Genomic DNA, 17407 nt, shown 5'->3' with positions numbered 1-17407 from the left:
GCGAAAAACACGTTGTACGAACATGTAATAACGCCTAACCAGATGCGAGATAACTGAACCGGTGATTGTGGCAGGGTTACCGAAGTTAACTGAAGAATAAGTTTTGACAGTGGCAGGAATAGTTACATAATTAGTGATGCCAAGATTGTTTGGGAGGACGAGGAAGAAGAAGAAAAGAGGACATGGCACAAATAGTATGGAAGAAAATGACGATTCCAAATTTACATAAAAATTTCGTACTGACATTTTCGATCTCATGCTTGAGAAACTGGACCATAAGTAGAGGTCTGCGCGGATGCGGATATCCGCGGATATATCCGCGGATATCCGCGGTATTTGTTACTTGGCGGATAAAATCGCGACAGGTGCGGATATCCGCGGGTCATCTGCGGACAATGAGCAACGCATCTGCCCAGTACGTATGTTGCAATGTTAGTTGAAAACTTCAAGTCTGTTGACATTCTTGGCATCTTGCAGGGCCCGGTTAGAGCGGATGAATGTTGTCCTCAGCTCCTGGCTACGACCGACGTAGCTGTACCCGAGAGACCTGCGCCTAATCCGTTTCCGCGACCGTGTCTTTTGCGTGGCCTGTGAAGTGCTCTCTGGGTGGCAAACCTGCCCACTGTCTCCCAGACAGGTGCCCGTTGCAATTTTCCGCTGCCTTCAGTCAGCGCTTTGTAGTGACCGAATGACAACGTGCATCGTAGCAAATATCAGTGAGAGTTTTTTCTTCAAATGAACACCATATCGATGGATACAATTTCGTGTAAGGTGAAAAAAGGTGATTTTACATTAGTGTCGGAAAACAAATTGAAATCGCCAATTTGGAAAAAATTCGGATACGTATTTGATGGCAACGAAAAAATAAAAGATATAGTGGCTTGTTTTGCATGTAAAAAACTGTATTCCTACACTGGACACAAAAGTGGAACTTCAAATTTGCTAAAACATTCGTTGAGGCTGGACAAAGTAGCATAATTACTTATTTAAATACCAAGAGAGACGTGGAAGTTCCTGAAGTTCCGCCAAATTTGAAGACAGCCGCGACAGAAAAACTTATCAATCTTGTCAGCAAAGACATTTTACCATTCGAAGTTGCGTGTGGATCTGGGTTTCTCGAGACGGCACAGTTTCTTATTGATGTGGGGGGCAAGTACGGTTCAATGAGTGCTACGGAACTGCTACCTCATCCAACCACCATATCCAGAAATTTGAAGGAAACGGCCTATCGTCTCCGCAGAAGTGAAGAATATATTCAGAGACATAGGTGGAGCACTAACTGTCGATTTATGGACTGATTCGTACCGTAAAATAAACTATTTGGGAGTGACTGCACATTATGTTAATTATGAAGAAGTGAAACTTGAGGATCGAGTGTTGTGCACCAGAAATTTTGAGAGTGAGATTAAAAAAACAGGAGAAAACATTAAACTTGAATTAATTAAATACTACGGTCGTTCGATTTATTCAGTGCTGTGAATAACATCGTGCTCGTTACGGATAGAGGTGCAAATATTGTGACAGCACTTCGCCAATACAAGAGGCTCTCATGCTCAGCACACAGTCTTAATACTGTGCTGGAGCACACGACTCGTGGAGACGCAAATGATGAGAAGAGTGACGTGCAGCGACTAATAAATTCCTGTCGAGCTATCACAATTTTCTTTAAAAGATCTGGTCTTCAGAAACGCCTTCAGAAGTCATTGAAAGGAGATATAGACACACGATGGAACAGTAAATTGGATATGTTTGAGTCTATTAATTCACAATGGTTTGAAGTTCTGTCACTTTTGTCAGAGAAAAATGAAGATAATTTGATTGATTCCATAGACAAGAGGATGTTGGAAGATATAATAACCTTTCTGACACCATTTAAAATAGCTTCTTGTGATCTCGAAGTCTCCAAAACCCCTACGCTTTATTTATGTGTGTTGTGGAAGTTAAAACTTCTCTCTTTCCTTGAAAAAAGCCCAATTCTGATAAATTTAAAGAGTACAGCCAAATCTATTTTAATCAGCAAATGGGACATATCGGTAACCCATAAACGTGCAACATTTTTGAATCCAAAATATAAAAACCTAAAATTTTTTAGCAGTGCCGAAAAAGATGAAGTTGTAAAAGAAGCGAAAAATTATGTTGCGAGAAATTGTCCACAGTTAAAAATTAAGGAGGAAACAACATCTGGAATTCCTGCAAAAAAAATAAAAAAACAAAAAAAACACAGAAGTCTGACGTACTTTTTAATGAATTTGAAGATTCCTCAGAAGATGAATCGACGAGAGGTCTTGACTTTGCGTCAGATGAAATTCTCAGATATACGAATGATAAAGTCCAATTTTCGGAAGGCATCGACCTGATAGCTTGGTGGCATGGACGTGAAAAACTTTCCAAACTCGCATACTTCGTGCACTACATTCCAGCGTCCAGCGCGCCACCTGAGAGAAGCTTCTCTACTGCGGGACAAATAATGCAGGACCGACGTACGTCTTTGAAGCCACAGACGATTGATGACATCATGTTCCTGCATAGTGATCTTCCAAATTAAAAAGCTTCTCTTACTTCACTGTATTTTTTGGGCTTATCTGAATTAGTTACAATTTTTTTTTCATCTGATTCTTTCTTTTACAGAATTTGAATCAGAAGCAAGCAGAAGATGAAAATATTTAATCTGAAACCTGTGAGTTTTTATTGTAACATTTATAGTAAGGAATTTCCTCGACATATTGTTAGTATTTTTACTATTCTCAACAAGAACATTTAAGAAGCATTAGGTAAAAGAAGGAAATATTTAACAAGCAAGTTGTTTTGTTGTAATTTTCATATTAAAGAGCTCAATTTTGAGTTTTTACTCTTCGCAACAAGAACATTCAACAGCTAACACGTCAATGTTATTAACCTAGGTAATGATGATCTCATAAGTACCTACCTAAATTTTAGCGTGCACTACAGTAACATTTGCAGTCGCCGAGAATCGTCGCTCTTTGTGAACAGTGAAACAGCCCGGCCGGAGCGGTGGCACGGCGGACCTTGTAATTAATTACAAGTGGGTCTTCAAACTACGGCTCACGATGACCAACAAGCTGTGACTGCGATAGCCCGTGAAACATTATTTTGATCACATTGAAAACTTAACCAAATATTCAAATCATCCAGAATAATAATGTGTATTTTAATTTACCAGCCAATTAGTAAAGATAAGGGCTGAAATTCGTAACAAAATTGAACATTTTAACTGTAACTCGGTATTGCTTAACAGGGAACAGTGCCTAACATTTGAAGTTATGGGACAGTGGTTTTTATATAGATATCTTGAAATCGTTTGCAGTTCCATTAAACTCTGAAAAAGCCGGCCGCGGTGGTCTAGCGGTTCTGGCGCTGCAGTCCGGAACCGCGGGACTGCTACGGTCGCAGGTTCGAATCCTGCCTCGGGCATGGGTGTGTGTGATGTCCTTAGGTTACTTAGGTTTAAGTAGTTCTAAGTTCTAGGGGACTTATGACCTAAGATGTTGAGTCCCATAGTGCTCAGAGCCATTTTTGAAACTCTGAAAAAAAAATTAATTCTTAACATTCAAAGTATTAACTGCGAAATCTACTGCAAATTTTGTCTTAGTAATTTAGACCAATGTTGAGGATGTTTTAACGTGTGAAAAACTTCGTTTAATTGAGAATGAAACAGACATTTCATTTATCGCTAGGTCTTAATTCGATAAATCAACCAAAAGGTGAGGTTCGAGATTTCAGTCGTATTTTTAGCTAAAGCTAAATGGACTCCTAATTTCTATAACCACTGATTTTGTTGTCACTCTTCGGAAGACGAGTTATTTCTTCCAGACAACGTCAATTATTGCTTGCAGTTTAACTTTTTCACAGGTGCGCCAGCGTTTTGCAGTGTGGGCCTAATACTGTAAATATTTTCACCTGGAAATGACGAGCACTGAACGCGTAAGCTGTAATACAATCATCAGCTGACATGAATGGCTTCAGAATTTGACACATCCAAGCAGTGAGTACAAAAAAACTCTCGGTAATAGATGCAATGTGCTGGTAACAGTTTAAAACCACCGTCATTTTCAGCTGCCTTGGCACAAGAGCAGCGAAATATAATTGTTTCTATACGCGTATGTTCATCATTTAATACTATTACATTGAATTTGATTTTTTTAAATAGCGTTTCCAATCTCACGAGATCCGAGCCGCTACTGTGTGTGCTCCAGAGCGCCAATGCTTTCCTGTTTGGAATGGTCTGCTTTGGAGTAGGTATAGAGCATTTCCTGTGATTTAAGAAGTCAAAAGTAGTTAAGTTGTCGCAGAAATGGCACCCTAACAATAACTATGTCATCACATGCCATAATTCTAAGCACTACCGTCTATTACTATTAATTACTCATTCAAAACTTAAATATATACGGATGCGGATAAGGAACTTGCGGATGCGGATTAATTGCTGCGGATGCGGATGCGGTTGCGGATTAGGACCTTGCGGATGCGGTGCGGATGTGGATTGCACTTTTCTTATCCGCGCAGACCTCTAACCATAAGAATCAAATGTGAAACTATTTACTAACATAATGCTTTTTCTTGTAGTAGGCCTAATACACATTTCATATTGGTACTTCGTGCATTATATTCTGTCGTGTTATTTATGTAAATGAGGTTCATATAAATGACCATTTGTGCAAAAACACACTCGCTTATTTGCCATGTGTTACAACTGCTGTGACATCTGAAAGGCCTATTTCGTTTTACCTAGCAGACACTGACAAAATAGACATGATCGAATCGAGAAACCACACCAATATTCCGTACTAAAAGCATTTTCAGTATTAGACAATGACATTTTGATTTTTCATGTAGCAAAACGTTTGACGAACTTTGATGGGGTAATCGATTCTTTCATAGAAAGGAAAGCAATCTGCGGTTTACCCCACTCTCCATTGTTGCCAAATTTTTTCAAGATGACGTATCCAAGATGGCGGCGATAGATATGGCAACATTGCAAGGACATCATGGCAGGGAGTTCAAATTTTGGCGGGAAGATAGGACAACTGGGCTACCTCTACTAACATAATCCCGTCCCCTCCGCTCTCCCACCCTTCCCCTAGAAAATAGCAGGAAGCTCAAATACCGGCAGGACAATGCAACACACCACAGCTACCTCCAGTAACGTAAGAAAATGGCGGGATAATAGGTCACTTGGGATACCTCCACTAACCTAAGTCATCCGACCGCCACCTCTTCTTAGGAATTGGCGGGAAAAGGACTCAGCCTGTGCTGAATAGGATGGACATAAGTCTTTATTTAAGCAGTACCTCCATCCAGTGTGATCACCATGGGGTCCAGAGACCAACTGACCTAATACTAAAAATGACAGAAAAAGGACTCAGCCTGCGATGGGCTACTGGAGAGAGAAAGGAGTGTACTTTATTTATTTTTGGAACAATTTATTTACTGACGGATTTGACATACTATATTTATTACACTGATACAAAACACTCACACTGACGTGCTTGAGGTCGCAGTAAATAGCCTATAGACAAGCAAACTAGTGGCAAATAATGCAGTACACTGACAAGTGAACAACTGCACGTAAAACGCTGAGCACACACACTTGCTATCTGTAAACTGTCGAAATAATGCACTGCACAAACACTCAGCGCACCTAAAAAAGGCGACGATCAGCGGAGTGTTGTAACGTGCACAAGCACTTTGCAGGGCCAGCCGGACGTAAGCCAACGCCGGCGAGCTAGCCATCGCTGTCGCGCCACTGCCAATGGCATCTCTTTTTGGGTACACAGTTAAGAGTTCTTCGAGTATTCTACTGACGTCACATGTCTATGTAAATAAGTGCCAAGTCACACTTTGGCTATGTCACGCAACTGATGCATCCTGACAGAAGTGCGCAAAAACTGGTCAAGTGACCTGCGCCAACATCTCCCTCCCTCTCTAGAATGCATCCTCAGTCTGTCATTAAATCGTTCCTCGTTACAGCACCATCTCAATCGATCACCCCATCCACTCTCTGTTATCCTTTACCACAGATGCATGTAAGTTTAGAGGCAGGCTGCCTCGACGAGAAAAAGTAACTGTTTCCCTGATTCTCTTCGCTTCCATGTCGACGTTTTCCCGGATTTATCTAGCTGTCACATACTTGTTCCCACGTACAAGGACTGTTCTGCGCCAGCCAGAAGACCTGTGCTCAGGGGAGCCGCCCCTGAATTTGTGGAACAGTTCCAGAGAGTGACTTCGTTCCACTGAGGGCACCCTGATCACGGCTCAGGGGTAGATGGCCGCCCGACCTCGCGACAAATATCTAGTGCAGCGAAGGGTATACTTCCTCAATTTCTCCGCATTTCAGCGTATTTTTCCCCAATTTATACGTATTTTCCATCATTTTTCGCAATTCTATCGATTTTTTTATGCCACTTCTACCCGTAAGATCGTCACATAACCTCTCGTTCCGTGTTCTAAAACTGCTTTTAAATGTAGTACAGCTGCCAACACCTTACGTAAATCACTACTTTTCCGATCGGTATTCGTAGTATACGATGTACTCGATTGCATCCACTCGCCTCCACCCGCATATTTCACATTCGCAGTGCGTTTGCTCTGTTTTCTGTATGCCTGTATATGTGTCGCTGGACTATTATTCCCTCCCATGTAAATTGTCCGATCGACTGTTTCTTCACTTTTCCCATCTTCATTTGGATGAGAGAACATCGATTGTGGTGTGTGTTGTGTGCATCTAGCAGGTGGCAGACGAGTGGAGGACACGTTTGCTGGTTCTCTAGACATGAGAAACACCATAGTTGAGCTTATAAATTGTAAGGATGATTTGGAATCTCTTATATCACTGACATCAATATTCGCGAGTGAAAATGTTAGTTGCCTCTATTTTTTTTCGAGTTTTCACAGAAAGGTCTTCGGCGATGGGATAAGTTTCTAGTTACTCAATAGCTTACAGCATACTCCACATCGCTAAAGTTTCGGGTTTGTAGAGAAATAATTTCCAGTCTATGTCTTAGAATTATGGTGTGCGAGTGATATTGCTATGCAAGTGATATTGCTATGTGCTTGATATCGAGAAGGGTCGTGAAAATGGTATGATATTCTGGCAAACCATGAGGAATTACATATGTTCTTGTACTCCCGGAGTCTGGAGATGGCCGTAGGAAAGCAAGCAAGCAACAAGGTCGGAACCAGAAACAGTAACGCGTTTGTGCCGAGGAGAGCCGACGCCGAATTTGTAGAACAGTTCTGAGAGTGACTTCGGTCCACTGGTCACGCGTCAGAGGTGGATGACAGCCCGACCTCGCGGCAAATATCTAGAGTAGCAAAGGGTGTACCTACGGTGCATGTGCTTATGCTGTCTGTCTTCACGGTGTATGTACGACAGTCTGGCGGTCGATAGCTACACGAATGATGTAAAAGGGGCGGTTTTGTATGGGTCAGGATACGAATTGTATGTTTACTACGTCGTCGACATGGTACGCGGTGGTATATTGCCGAGTTGGAGATCGGTTTCACGCTGTAATATTTAAGCTACTGCCCTCAGTGGCAGAGCAGTGTTATTGAGTAAGAGTCTTTCCGTATTTGTCGATCTGCAGGCCACTTTGTAGGGTCTAGATGTCGGTGCAATATGGTGATCTGTAAAAAATAGATTTTTGCCGCTGAAAGTCCCGTCTGCAGAAAGAAAAAAAAGGCGGACAGTGCTTCCACACTGGCAGCATCAGTAATTCGGAGGGTAAATTCAATAAGAGCCTATCATAATGCTCGATTCACTCACGAGACATCCTTTCTGCCAGGACTTAGGAGCCTCTACATAGCGGTGAGATCGTTTGCGTTTCGGAGATGTTTGTTGAAAGCCTGTCTTAACGAAATCCAGGAAGGGTCACACGTGATGGACAGGGTGCCACCTTAGGACCATCAGGAGCAGTCTGCGCTATTTTCGTAAACGCGTTCTGTTAGGGCAAGAATTTCCATGCAGACAAGCAGAAAGCTTCTACAAAAGTGACAGTTAACTATTACTGGAACACTATACAAATTTATGAGAGGTCGATGTCACTCTAATTTTACACGGCCATGTGACATCAGTGTAACATTGAGAACTTTTTAGATGCATTTGCGACGGTGTATAGCTACACGAGTATTTCGCGACAATATGTCAGCCACACTTGCCTGGTAAACGCGTGCAGCTCGTGTGTCCCGTTAGGATCGCTAGGAACATTGCAGCCTGTGCTATTGTGGGAAGCAATGGAACGGATTTCTCCAGCATCTGTGAAAGTGAGTTGCTGGACCACAGGTAGAGAAATTGATTGCGCCAGCAGTGGTGAATATGCATGCAGTCTAGAGTGTTACTTGGCGCTTACTTAGATAGACATGTGACGTCAGTATAACACTCGAAGAAGTCTAACTGTATACCCGAGAATAGGCGTGACTTTCACCTGCCGTCGGCAATGGCGCGACAGCAGTGGCTCCCACCCTGGCGCCGGCTCGAGTCCGGCTGGCCCTGAGAAGAGCTCGTGGGTGTTGGGGCAGTTCGCTGACACCTCGTGGGCCGGGAGGCCAGTGTGGAAGCGACGCGTTCAGAAGGGTGACGTTCTGCTCCGTGCTAGACCTCAGCAACCCCACGTGACTAGCGCCGTAGAGGGCAGCGCAGCTAGCCGATACGACTCGGTGCACCGGCGCACCTCGAGTGAGCAAATAGGATTGCTGCAGGAAAACAGATATCCACAGGGCCAGTGCGATAATATTTGGAGCACTACAGATGCCGGCAAGGTGACAATAGGTACAGCTTGCGTCGATACACTAGCAGACACAGGAGCATTGCCGGTGGTATGTCTGACGACGACACTGTGCAGGGGTGTAGCAACATCCATCTAGTGAGGGTCCGAGGGGAACGAACATTGCGATATTACATTCATTACCACCGTACGAGCCCGTCATCTCTCATTACACTATAGGGCACCACTGGGGACACGATGCAGTCAGCTCTGGTTCACATAACCAGTAATCTGAACAGCAGCCATTCTATTTCCGCCTTTTGTCCTGACTTTGACGTCTCTGTGAAGAAATGTTTCAACAAGATGACGTAAGAACAGAGGTAGCCCATTCTGTCCTTAACTATGTCGATACAGGGGTTGCACTGGCCAGCATGTCCTCCAGATCTTTGAGGTATTGAACCTGCTGGTCACAGGTTGCCGAGAGACTGCCGCACCACTCCTTTCCAGGCAATAAGATTAGTGATTTGGCACGGAGTCGGAGCGCCACAGAACCACGTACTCCCATCTGTTTCTCGAGGTGAGACTGACGCAATGCCAAAGCGAGTCGGAGCTGTTGCTGTTGCGAGAGGTGACAATTCCCTGTATTAAGTTTAACACTCCTTATTCTCCCAAATCAACTACAACTTGATGATATATTCTTCCTTCTATACTGTGTGTGCACAATAAGTAGAATTTCTTTCCTATATTGCGATTTTAAGGCTGAAGAACGCGAATCGGCACTGTTCGGACCATTAAGGTGTTTCTCTCGAGTCGATTTGGAACGCCACGGAAAATGTAAATCTGGACAGCTCTCGGAGTGCTGTCGAGTTTGCCAGAGAAGAAAGGCATTAGTACAGTCCACGTTTCAGCCGAGTTTCAGGGCTGATGCCTGGCAGTGTTAGGGTCTGAACTCCCCTAGCCCACGTCCATAGTGGTGGTGGAGACGGTGGAAGCTGGTCCCCCAGTTGGCGGTCGAGGCTGCTGCAGCCCAGTTTCAGAGGCGGCGTCTGCAGGGGCGGGGGCGGCGGCGCCGCGCTGGTGGCTGGCCGTGGCCGCCGCGCTGCTGGCGGCGCCGGCGCCGGCGCTCGCCGTCGTGCGTCCCGACGCCTCGGAGGCGTCGCAGGCGCCGGAGCGCAGCCCCGCGGACGAGTGCCAGCTGACGCCCGTCATCCACGTGCTGCAGTACCCCGGCTGCGTGCCCAAGCCCATCCCCAGCTTCGCCTGCACCGGCCGCTGCTCCAGCTACTTGCAGGTACGTACACTACGCAGTCAGTTCGAAAAGTACTCGCGTAGAATCGTGCAGCCAGTAAGTGTGCCCCGCGGTTGGAGAGGGCAGGGCGTTCCAGGGCAGCGCCGTCAGCACACGCGGGCTGCCCGCCAGCTTGGCGAGCGGCCCTGCCTGCCCACGTTAAGGCTCGGCTGAGCGCCAGCTGCTCGGCCGCCGCTGCCCGCCTCTGCCTCGCCTCGTGCAGCTGGCTGCAGCTCTCTCGTCTACGAGAAGGAAATCCTACAACATATTGGTTTTCTTCTTCTGGCCCATTGCAGCTACGTTCGGTCCTTCCATCTCTTCCCATGCATCTTTTACCTTGCTGAACATATTGCCAAAAATCTAGTTGTAGTCTTAAATCTTCCATTTGCAACAGATGAAATATCCATTTTCGCCACTTTTCTTCAGGTTTTTCGTTTACATAAAATATTTTCAAGTCCTTCCTAATACTTGTTCTTATTTTATTACCTAATTTTGTGAATACTGCTGCGTTTTTGAGGAAGTTTCACTGTGTTGGCTCATAAGCTTCCTTCACCTTTTTCTTTCACTAACCGAGATTCATACACACACAGCAAATGTGGTACTGACATAACTTTATAAAATTTAAGATTAATATCTGTTCTGCATTTTTTAATCTTTGAGTTGTAACGTTTAGGTAACACAAATTCTCAATTGTGTGTTTTTAATGTCCATCTCCTCTGTGTGTTAGCATGATCGCTGAAAACTGAAATGAGTTTGCTCGCTCTGTGATTTCCTTCTCTGTTATTACTCTTCCCCTTATTATGTTCCTCCCTTAGGAAACCGTGAATTTTGTTTTCTATACTGATGTCGACATGTTTGTGTCTAACGTTTTTTGTGTAGTTCATAGGCAGCTGTTTGAACCTGATGAGCTGCAGGAAACGACTAACGTCTTCTCCGTCGACCCGACTTTGTAAGCATCAGTAATGCAGAACCTAAATTGTGCTTTCTTCACACGATATCCTGAGAGACGTGCATACAGGAAGACAGGTACATGTAATAACTCTTGTCTTCCAGAAAAGCATTAGTCGGTGCCACCCCAACACTTATTATCGAAAGCACAATCGAGAAATGTTTGGCTTGTTTGAAAATTTGGTAGGCAGAACGCAGCATGTTATCTCGGATGGAGAGTCATCGATGGAAGCAGAGGTAACTACGGGCGTTTCCCAGGAAACTGCGTGCTGTTCGTACTTTTATTAATGACCTGATAGACATTATTAATACCAATCTCAGTCTGTTTGCAGATGATGCACCTATCTAAAATTAAGTAGCATCTGAAAAATGGTGCACAAAAATATCCATTCAGATCTCGATAAGATTTCGAAGCAGTGCAAGGATTCGTAACTTGCTTTAAATGCTCATAGATGTAAAACTGTGTACTTCAAAAAACGCAAAACCATAGTATCTACAATATAGATGACCTGCGATTTGCGTCAGGAAATTCAGTTTGTACGAATATAACTTGGAACGATCGTACAGGCTCATTCGTATGTTAGGCAGGTGGCAGACTTAGGTTCATTGGCAGGCTAGTGGGGAAAAAACAGACGTCTACAAAGGAAATTGCTTACAAATCACTTCTACGTCCCATCTTCGTACCAAATGGTAGTGACAGACGACGTTGGACGTGTACAAAGAAAGAAAGTGTCAATGGTCACAGATGTGACTTGACTAATGACAGAGCATCATGGAAATCCTGGAAAAACTGAACTGGCAGACTTCTGAAGATAGACTACATCTAATGCATGAAGGCCTATGTACAGAATTCAGAAATTAGTATTATGTGAGGAATGCAGGGATATACTACAACGCCTTATGTATCGTGTAAGCAGAAGTTAGTTACAGAGTATAGAGAGGCACTCGAACACAGCATGCTCACAGCCGGAATGCTCAGTGTGGTGCAAACGTGTGAAGCTAGCAGGCAACCATGCCACAAAGACACACTCGCGCTTCCTGCAGCCAACTCGGGGAGTTTGAAAAAAGTCAGACTGTGAGGAGGAGGAGGAGATTAGTGTTTAACGTCCCGTTGACAACGAGGTCATTAGAGACGGAGCACGAGCTCGGATTAGGGAAGGATAGAAAGGGAAGTAAGTCATGCCCTTTCAAAGGAACCATTTGCCTGAAGCGATTTAGGGAAATGACGGAAAGCCACAAAAGGGTCTGAACTGTCACCTTCACAAATGGCCCAACTGTGGCTTTCTGAGTAGCGGGATGGTCCTCTCGGAGAATTTCCACACAAGTTGGAGGTGTTGCATCATTTGTCCAACGGTGCTGGTATCAGTGGTCATGTGACGATTCCCACACCTGTAGACGATGTTCTGGATGTCCAGGGGACACAGACGCCCGACAGGGCCTTGATATTGTAATGCCAGCAGTGGAAGATGATACAGGTACCACAACTCAGATACGAGGGATTGTGAGTCCACATACGTCAACACGAACTGTTACAAACCAGTTAGTAGCTGTGGGACTCCGGGCACGCACACCTCGCGCCACAGCATCGACTTGCACAGCTCAACTGGTGTCATCAAAGGATCACTCGGAAGATGGGACAGCGCAACGTGGTCTTCAGCGATGAAAGCAGATTCAGCTTCCACGGAAGTGATGGTCGTTTGTGGCTAAGACGTGGACCTAGTGAGTACAGTCACATAGAGAGAGACAAACTGGGTTTGTGGTCTGGGGTTCGATAAGCTACGACGCTCATTCATCTTTGGTGTTTCTGGAGGGGAATATAACTAGCGCTCGATACGTGCAGAATGTTGTTAGAACCGTACTATGCCATTCTTACAACAGAAAGGCCACGTGTTGTTCCAATAGGGACACACTACCCGTGAAATCCGACGTGTTCTGCAAGACGTGTACTAACTTCTCTGGCCAGCACGATCTCCACACGTGTGGGATACGATGTGACAAAAAGGGACTCGCGCGACTTGTCAACGGTCAACTCTTAGAGAACCTGGTGAGCAGGTCGAGTACTACCTGCCATCTTCACAAGCGGCTGGACGTGAGAGTCAGCATCTGCGTTGCTGTCTGTGGAGGTGACACCGTGTATGAATGTGGTCGATATCTGGTACCTCAGACTTGCTTGTGCTATTGATTTGTAATCATTTCATATACTCCACATACACTGTTGCAGCAATAAATCTCGAGTGGATTGGAAACCTCTAAAAGGGTGTACTAAATTTTTTCTGGCATTGTATAAAGCTGAGCCATAGGTTAGTTTCTACATAGCAACCATTTCAGTAAGTTGTACCTACATTTCCGCAGACTGAAAACGAGCAAAACCTTTTGTCCCTTTAATGTTTTGGATGGTAAAACGTGTAACAGGACAGAAGCGAAATTCAACGCCATTTACAGTGATGTTAGTAGGAGGACAAGGGGGGTGCTACCCAACATTCCATTGTTGCCAGATGTATCCTAGATGGCACCGATGAGGTCAACCAAGATGGTGGCGTGTAGACTTAGCAACAGCGAATGACATCATACAAGATGGCGGCCATGACGTCATTCAAGATGGCGGATTTTTGTGGGAAGTTTGAATTTTGGTGGAAAGAAGGTCAATTGGGCTACCTCCACTAACCTAACCCCCCCTTCCCTCCACATCAGCAGAAAAATGGCGGGAAGTTCAAATTCCAACAGGATAATGCATCACACAACAGTTATCCCTACTAACCTAAGAAAAGCGAGGGAAAACATGTCACTTGGGATATCCCCACTAACCTAAGTCATCCGACCGACACCTCTCCCTAGGGACTAATGCAAAGGTTGAATTTTGGCGGGAAGATAGGCCAATTGGGCTACTTCTGCTACCCTAAGAAAATGGGACGAAAGAAAGGACACTTGGACTACCTCCACTAACCTACAGATTCGTGGGAGAAGGACTCAGCCTGCACTGGGCTGGTGGAGAGAGGAAGGAGAGTACTTTATTTATGCTGGAACAATTTAATTAGGGTTGGAGTATATTTATTACACTGGTACAAAACACATGCTTGGAGTCATGTCACATAGCCTACAGACATTTGAACCACTAAAAGACTCTGCAAACATGTTTGCTAATCGACAACTGTTGAAAACATGCACCAATCTTTATTTACACAATTTGAGCCACGGCCACCATACGATGTGTTCGACATGAGGTCTAGAGCCCAACTGACCTAGTGCACAGCACCACCACCAGATCGCACTATCATCCCTCTCATCTCTTTAACCACTTTCTATTGCCATTCTAATGGGACACCTCTGATGTGCGGATACCGACATTACACATCGTGCTGTTCCACTGCTCGTGACGTGTGTATGTGTGTGTGTGTGTGTGTGTGACGCTGATATGGGTGTCACAGATCGTGCTATACAAAAATTGTTCCAATACTCCTAAATAATTCAGTACACTGATGTGCGAACACAAAATCAACTCATAAACTGTCCAGATAACACATAGCACGGCCTACAGACCTGATCGCAAAATAATCCAACAGACACATGCAAGCACCATCCGCAGCCCCCTGTCCACTGCACCGCACTGGAAGCTAGCAGTGAAGGGACGCAACTGTCAGCTGTAAAGTCACACACAGCTGCCCACAATCATGAAGCAGTGACACACATCCCACTCATGCTCCGGACCTCAGAAATTCCTCTCAAAATACGTGTTCACCTGGACACAGTTGCTGATGGGACTAGACAAGAGTGAACACCTATTTTTGGAGCATGCTCACCCCCGTTCTGGACCGTGTGGTCGTGTATTTTTTAATGTTGCTGTTGTGATCACGGTACAGTTCCAGTTATTTTCCACAGATCGGTAAATTGCACTCACAGTCAAACCCACAAAACTTCTCTTCTGATCATCAAATAGATACATACTAGACTCACAAGACTATCGGAAGCCACAAACATATTTACCAATATAGCTACAATTAAATATCATTGTGACTGCCACAACAATCTGACACCAATCGACGTACACATAATTTCTGCTCTTGAAGGTTTTAGTTCAGGAACGAACATTCATATCTATAGCGTGTATAATTTTCCACGTAAAAAATCTCTCTCATACCCTTGCAGTTATCTATGTCCAGAATCTATACATCCCTCACTATAGGCCGCACACTCATCTTCTCTAGTCATGTCACAACATAAGCCACATTAACTTTACAATATGATATATACACATTTTACACAAACAGTGCAGTTGTCTTTTATATCTGTACAGCATCCAAAAAATTATGGTATGCTTACACTCACACCAGCTATATGTCACGATGCATCTCAGCCCTAGGGAAGCACCGTCAGCCTTCCCTATCTTTCTACAGACGTGACATACAGTGGCAATAAACTATTTTACACTAATCACCATATTGCACCGCCAACTACACCTCGCAAAGCACCATACATATTGTCAAATGCAGAAAGACCCTTACTCAATTACACTGCTCTCCCACTGAGGACAGGAGCCTGAATATTAGAGTGTGAAACCGATCTCCATCCCAGCAATATATCACCGCATACTGAGCCGATCTAGTAAACATACAATTCATATCCTGCACCATGCAACATCATCCCTTTTACATCAGAGCGCCCTCACCGGATCGAAGTCACACTCAGAACTGTTCTACAAATTCGGGATCGTCACCCTCGGCACAAACGCGTTACTGTTCCTGATCTAAACCTGCTTCCTTGCTTGCTCGCTTTTCTACGCACATCTCCAGACTCAAGGATTATAAGAACGCAGTAGTTGCGTATGGTTTGCCATAATATTATACCATTTTTGCGGCACTTCTCTATATGAAGCACTAGGCAGCATCCTACCGATAGCTAGTGCAACATAATTCCCTAGATATAGACTGGACATTATTTCTCTACAAACTCCAAACTTTAGCGAGGTGCAGCATGCTGTAAACCACTGAATAACTACAAACAAATAGAGGAAACTGAATTTTCACTCTCGAATACCGTTGTCGGTGATGTAACAGATTCCAATTCATCCCTATAATTTACAAGCCAACGAAGGTGTTTCCCATGTCTAGAGAACAGGCAAACGTGTCTTCCACATGCTAGATGCACACACCACACTTGATCTTCTCTCAACTAAATAAAGGCGCAAATTGTGCAGAAGCAGACAACCAAACAATTTACATGGGAGTCAATAAGGCTCCACTGCAAACACACCTCCATACACAATCTTCCCAGATTTCCACTTGACCACAAAAACTGCCCAACACATAGTATTAGTTCACTATTCGGTTGTCTAGATGACGGAAAAGTTAGATACATACCTACACTCCAACAGACCTCTGCATTCGGATGCCTGCTGCCATTAATAGGAAACATGAATCATTACCACTGTAGGCCATGCATACACGGAATAATTCTAGAAAACCGGTCACGCATATGTTTTATCACTAAACTGACAATTAAATGTTATTATTGTGGTCTCATCTGAACGGCATTGGACAATGAGCGATGTATTGGAAATATACTCTGCTGATGGCTGTGGCTCTGGAAATGGAAATATCTTTACCTTCCTTATGACGGGACATAGTCCTTTCCTTTACACATGTCAGAACACAACACATACATAGTAAGCCTAATGCGAACGTATCAACCACCTCCCACTACTAGCAAGTATTGCACTTGACCAATAAATGATTCCACACGATGTGATACAATACTGACCCAAAATAAACGATGGCTGGAAATGTCTCTTAGGTTTTTCTTGCTAGTGCAACCCCTGTGCCTTAGAAAGAGAGACGTAATCGGCCAGATGTTAAAAAAGGAAACCGATCGCAACAAGTACTGTATGTTACTGTCACAAGCTATCTTGGTTCTTCAGGTGCACACAAGTATCCATGTTAAAAGCTATACCCGCTTTATCAATCGAAGTACAAGATTACCTCTGAATGAGGTGGTTTTTTCCGGACAAATATCGTGACGGTGATCGTAGAAATGTGTATTGTCACACCAACACGTAGCCCATGATGCAACATCGTAATAAAATTACTGCATTTTGAAAGTGATTCAGCTAAGGAATGGTGTATGTAAAGCGGTATTTGCGACTCCCTCACACCGCCTCAGCTAGATAATTCTATAGTATTTGTAGCGCATTCTGTCTCAGTACCATATCAGAGGTTCTGCGATACGTCTACTGAGCTACAGGCGATGACTGATTGAATAGTAGTAGACGATGTGCCGAGTGAGGTTATAAGAAAATACACACTAGCTTCTCAGATCTCTAGTGTTACGCTATCCGCTAGAAATGATGTCTGGGATTTGGAAACAGGTTTTTCCCTTCAAGCACATACATGAATCTGATCACATCCACAAGTGAATCATATTTCTGACACACTCATGTCTCGCAACGAGTCACCTTCTT

At 44.2% G+C, this 17407-nt stretch overlaps 1 protein-coding gene across 1 annotated transcript in view; it reads left to right on the top strand.

The window, feature by feature from the left end:
- Nucleotides 1-429: 429 nt before the first annotated feature.
- Nucleotides 430-17407, top strand: part of LOC126092943 (bursicon) — a 34892-nt gene continuing 17914 nt past the window's right edge. Inside the window, exons 1-2 of the mRNA XM_049908673.1 lie at nt 430-483; nt 9679-10011. Coding sequence (XP_049764630.1) covers nt 430-483; nt 9679-10011 — 387 coding nt within the window. The remainder of the gene's footprint in view (nt 484-9678; nt 10012-17407) is intronic.

The sequence above is a fragment of the Schistocerca cancellata genome, chromosome 7, assembly GCF_023864275.1.
Source record: "Schistocerca cancellata isolate TAMUIC-IGC-003103 chromosome 7, iqSchCanc2.1, whole genome shotgun sequence".
Lineage (NCBI taxonomy): Eukaryota > Metazoa > Arthropoda > Insecta > Orthoptera > Acrididae > Schistocerca > Schistocerca cancellata.
This window is presented reverse-complemented; position numbering and strand designations above follow the sequence as displayed.